General features: G+C 38.1%; 1 protein-coding gene across 3 annotated transcripts in view; it reads right to left on the reverse strand.

The window, feature by feature from the left end:
• Positions 1 to 884: 884 nt before the first annotated feature.
• map3k7 (mitogen-activated protein kinase kinase kinase 7) overlaps positions 885 to 5,762 on the reverse strand; it is a gene marked incomplete at its 5' end in the record, with an annotated part of 48,226 nt that continues 43,348 nt past the window's right edge. For all 3 annotated transcript variants that reach the window (XM_014032570.1, XM_014032571.1, XM_014032569.1), the window contains 3 exon segments: positions 885 to 2,778; positions 5,237 to 5,352; positions 5,501 to 5,562. In XM_014032570.1, coding sequence (XP_013888024.1) covers positions 2,598 to 2,778; positions 5,237 to 5,352; positions 5,501 to 5,562 — 359 coding nt within the window.

A 5,762-nucleotide genomic window follows, 5' to 3' on the forward strand; every position in this document is an offset into this window, starting at 1 on the left:
AAGTCTGAAAAATTCAACAACAACCAGAATTTTTGAAAATAATAAAGGCATTGATGAGCCATTACTTACATTTAGATGTTGATACAATGTCTGGAAGATGTATAACTTTAAATACATTTTTAAATRGACTACTGCCCCGCAACCTTTTTCATCCCTTCCAAGTTTGCTGTTATGAATAACATATATTTCATGTATAATAAACTACACCACAAAATATTTTTGTTATTAAAATATTTTATTCCAACAGTGTCATGTATATTACGTATTACAGACCTATAAGATAATGCACTCCTGGACTAGACAACAAAGAAATCTAGTCTTCTGTAAATTAACAGGCAGCATATGTCAAAAAGTACTTTTTAATTAATTAAATGTGAAATGCATCTAAAATACTTCAATATGTATGAGGACATATAAATGAAAATGTGATAAACAGTATAACTATATCTGCAGACATAAATAAAGGTGTAATAGACTTATGAGAAACTTTCTGGGCTCTAAAGTGGTGGAAGGATGCTGTTTAGTCTCCAAAAACAAACGTCCAACAAGTGAGTCTGAAATATTATGCCTAATAATTGCTAATTCTGCATTCCTTTAATAAATTAGTCCAATYCAGCTGAACACAAATATCCATATACATTTAGGAAAAAAAWTTTTTTTCGTCAGTGGTATTTACTATTACATTTTCACCAGATACATCCAAACCAAAATATATTTAAAATTATTTAGAGTCCCCCACCATAAAAAAAAAAGAAATCTGTGTAATATACCTGATAAATGATTTAACATGGTGGCAACGTACCAGACTAACTGGAAGAAAGTGTCACAATCAATGTGCAAAATATGGAATAAGAAAAAATAATCGGAACAGCTCTGGACATAACTACTTGAAAATGTGTTTTTATTCGTGTCGGCCAGTAAAAGCATTCATGCATAATTAAATATCAACATTGTAACTGAATACTGGACATTCATAAGAAATTGGAAAACTTGCTGTATTGGGTTGTAAAGGCCCAAAATGACAGAGCAGAGCTGCAAACTTKGTTAAAACACAAAACATTCATATTCAACACAGTGATGGCAGCGCGTTTTATACAGAAGTACACGAGAGCGCAGATAGACGATGTCCAATCCAATAATATATATAAACAGGTGGGAATGCTTCAGGCAGGTCAGACTGGGAGGACACACTGCAGAGGTGGTCTCTCAACTGGCCTGGGATCGCCTTGGAATCCTCCTGAAAGAGCAGGAAGAGGTGGCTGTGGAAAAAAATGTTAAGCTGCTTCCCCTTCAACAAGCAGACGGAGGTTTTCTGAAGCAAATTTAGAGTTTTTAGGACACAAAGAGATTGTTGCCCATTTMCAGCCTGTTTAATTAAGACTTGCTTCAGTAAACATAATCCTGTTCCAACATTTTTTACGTGCTGCTGTCTAATTTAAAATGATCTAGGTTTCAAAATGGCACAATCTTAATTTAAACATCTTATGTTTACTATGTATTATTGTGAATTTTTTTTTGTGAGCTTATGGGATTTAATTTTTATTTACATTTTACACAATTTCCTAACTTAACTTGGGCTTGTATTAGAACTCCTCCTACTCAAAATGACAAAATGAACTGAGCATGCATGTGACACAGCATTTTTCACCATTCAGTTTATTTTCCTGCCTTGTTCAGTGGCGTTTGGTACCTCCAATTCAAACAGTGTTCTTACATATTTAAAACCAAAATAGCTTAAAAAAAAATAAAATAAAAAAATGTACTTCAGCTTAACGCACAACCTGACTGTGCAAAATACAGATAACAATCCCCAACAAAGAAAAACATCATTTTTGATGGAAAGCTGGTGAGAAACATTTACATGATCAGCCACACATCCAACAAACTGCTCCCCAGAAAACATTTCATCATGTCCTTTGCAATAAAATATTTTTTTCTTTAGCCTAAGTGGTTGTCACATACGACACTTTAACTGCAGGCAACCTCTAAGGCATCATGTGATTTAAAAACAGACATTTTCAGACCAGATAAAATATATACTCAAATTAAAATAACACAAGCTACAATACCAAGTTAACTACTGGATAAAAAAATACATAAGCATCAACATGCAAAAACAATATTGACTTCAAATAAAGAGAGAATCCACAGCTCTTTGTGTATGAATGGTGATTTTGAAAATGGAAGTCAGAGACAAATTCACTGATTTAGAGGAAGGAAGGGGAAATCCTATTCACACAGTCCATCACATTTCAAACATTCTTGTTGATTTAGTGGAATCTGCTTGCATGTTTCGCTGAAAAACCTTAAGTTTGTTTTCACATTTGGGTGTGTTCCTCTGAAACCTGCAAGCACAAAAGAAACAGAAACCGTGCTCATCCGCCWCCATTTTCAGCAGACAGTAGCCATCCTGGTCTGTGGTGAAGCATTAAGTTTGGGCTCAGCAGGATGGAAACGATGGAGCTGTGCTCTGCAGGAGATACACAAAGGTCAAACACGACAGTGCAACATGCGGCACACAGTAGGATGCAGGTCTGAGTGTTTGTGTGTGTGTTTAAAAGCAGGTGTGTTGCAGTGTAGGGTGGGGTAAGGTCTCCTCAGGATGTGCCCTGTCTCTTCTGTTGCTGCACCCGGATCAGCTCCAGCTGTTTTTTGCACTTCTGGTAGTATGTGGACAGACTTTTGTTCTCCTCCAGCAGTTTTTTGTGCTCCTGCACGAGACGCGACGTGTTCTGCTGGTCTTTCTCATCCTGGTCCAGTTCTGCAATCAGCTCCTTCCTGCACACCAAGAAAACAAACAAGAACTAGAAAAAGATGTTCCTTCAAAAATCAAGTGTGTATGAAATGCAATATGCATTTGCCTAAAGTAATTTATTAACAGAGTTACACATAAGCAGTGCCAGGTGCGCATGCGCGGTCGAAAAGGAAAAAGCGCACCAGATGGAACGTCATAAAGCTCCCTTGCGTACCTAAGATTGTACCTGGTTGTCTGTCAAAACAACAGCTAGCAGGGCTCTAGAGTGCGACCAGTTTGGTTGCAAATGCGACTTGATTTCTTAAATAAATAAATAAATTTTTCCAGCCACACTGTGGAGTGGCTGGATCGTTGTTCGGGGCTCAAAGCCTGACAGTAGGACCCTGATATAAGGATTAAACAGACACTGCCTTCAACAAATCAGACGAAGTCCAGAGCCATTTTATCCAATCAGAGCCGAGCAGGGCGTGACTTTCAGTGAGAGCAAGTTAGTTTGAAGCTGCTGCAGTCGGCTGCAGTGATCAGTCCTGACATCTCTTCCTGCACTTTGGTCCTGAACTACCAGAAACTTTGGTCTGTAAAACCTAACTTTAGCTATATTMAATATGTGTTCAGAATGTTGTTATTGAACAGATCTGTCCAGCTGATAGGAGTCGTAAAACAGAACAGGGGGACGTTAGATGACCTGACGCCCCTCTAAATAAATGTGTTAAATGAGTGAAGGAAAATATGAGCACCAAGCAACAACCCTAGGTTCTCCCTTGAGAACCAGACCAAAGATTTTATGTGCAACCCTGGTTATTAATTTTCTAATTTATTTAAAGAGCCCATTTAAAGGGGACCTATTATGCAAAATTCACTTTTAAAGGTTTTTTTTACTCAACTTTGGGTATGTACTTCTTAAAAAAACAGTAGAACAAAAAAAAAAAATGCACCCAGGGGCATTTTTACTGTAAGTAAATATATTTTTCATGTATATTAACGACAAGTTTTATACTTCCGTCATTTTGTGATGTCACAAGCCGTACGACAACCCACCGGAACCTGCGTTCAGCCCCTTATCTAGCAACCCCCCGGGTGAGGCTCCGCGCAGCTCATTTCACAACAAACCTCCAACAGGGCAATGGGTAGAGTGTTGGACCAGAGAGTGGGAGACCAGGGTTTGAGACCAGCATGGACACAATTTAATTATTTACTTATTTTCGTTCGTTATGAACACGTTTTCTCATGTACCTCTATTGTTTAGCTTATTAAAGCCTTGTTAAAGCCTATTTGTTCWYGTTTCTGAGGTATTTTGACCGCTGCTGTTCCCTGCTCTGGTAACAGCATGCAGAGTGAGCGCAGAGCAGAGGAGGGAGAGGAAAAAAAAATAAGCTGCGAACGACTCTGCCTCTGGGTCTCACAGGGTCTCATACGGTTGAACAACGGAGCTTCTGCTATTATTAGCCATGCTAACGTAAACGCTGGCTTTGGAGGGCGGAGTTAATGTCAACAGATTTTTGGAGGGCGTTACCAACAGAGCTCATTAACATAAACAGCTCTTCTGAACAGAAGTCAGAGCAGGCAGAACTAGAAAATGGGAAATTTTATTAKCTGAGAATTATTTTGTGCATTAAATWGAATGAACATGGTCTGGATAGACCACAGACATACCATAAAAATTTCTATGACCCACAATTGGTCTCCTTTAAACAACCATTTGTGGCTACACATAAAATATCAAACAGGAAAATGAAAATCTGAACACAAGCCTATTACAATAAAACAAAACATTTAAATTATGCAAAATTGTCAAGGGTCCTGCCTTTAGAACTTACACTTTTCACAGGAGGCAATACTGGACCAAATCTAAGCAGCTGAAATTTTCCCAATTAATCTTTATGAAGCTCAAATAAAACTTCATAATTCAAAACCATAAATGGTTTTAAAAACAAAAATCATTACGAGCACGACCTAAATGACCAATTGTTGCTTTTTCTGTTAATTAGCTGATCATTTGCATTCTAAAACCCAAGGACATACTGTAATCAATGTTTCCAGGCTAATAATAAAATATTCCTGTAACAAAATGAATTTTTGAAAAATCAAATCAAAACAATCTGAGGAATGAGTGTTTTAATATTTTAGCAGCAGGTGGTAAAGATGTGTGCCTCTCTTTTTTGTAACAAACTCAGGATATGATGTCGGTCACTGAATGACATCTCAGCAGCAAAAGGTGCTGGGAAAACATCTGAAGAAGAACTTTTGTGACTTTTTACAATTGTTAAGATTTTGTTTCGAATCAATGTTAAAGTCTCCATTTTTGACTTTAAACGGAAACCACGAGTCAGAAGATCTGATCTGTATCAAAGTAGAGACTGTGAATGTGGAAGTGAATATCCCCAACTGCAGGGATAGGTCACTATGTGATCTGTAGCATAGCTTACAAGCCACTATTAGTCCATCACTGTTGATAAAAATTCCAACTGCTGCTGCACTTACTTCCTCTGGTTCAGCAGGGCGATCTCTGTTTGTACTTTCAGGTACTCTTGGGCCATCTTGCAGTGCTGCTCAAACACAGCCATGGACTCTTTGGAGTTTGGACAGGGAGCCAGAGGCTGAAACATAAGCATAATCAGCTGGAACGTCAGTCTTTGCCAGACTATGTCAAGCATTTAAATAAAGGTTTCAATAGTAAAATAGTAAGCTGCAGGAGAATGAAGCTGCAGCTTGTCTAAAATTTTGTAGACATAACAGACATAATACCTGCAGTTGGTGATCCAAGGTGAGATAAGCCATGGGAATAGAGTTATCTGAGCTGTTAGTGTCTGTGAAAACAGAGGACATAAATAAATGAGTAGATCTTGGGTCTAAAGTCAGTGTCTCACTAGGCTGCAATTGTTGATAGGTTTCCTACACATTGTCCATTGTTTAATTCCAAATTTTTCCACTCAAACACTGTAAACCACATGTGTCAAACACAAGGCCCACAGGCCAAATGTGGCCTGTGGGTGACTCCCCTGTGGCC

Source organism: Austrofundulus limnaeus, unplaced genomic scaffold, assembly GCF_001266775.1.
Source record: "Austrofundulus limnaeus strain Quisiro unplaced genomic scaffold, Austrofundulus_limnaeus-1.0 Scaffold1482, whole genome shotgun sequence".
NCBI classification, from domain to species: Eukaryota; Metazoa; Chordata; class Actinopteri; order Cyprinodontiformes; family Rivulidae; genus Austrofundulus; species Austrofundulus limnaeus.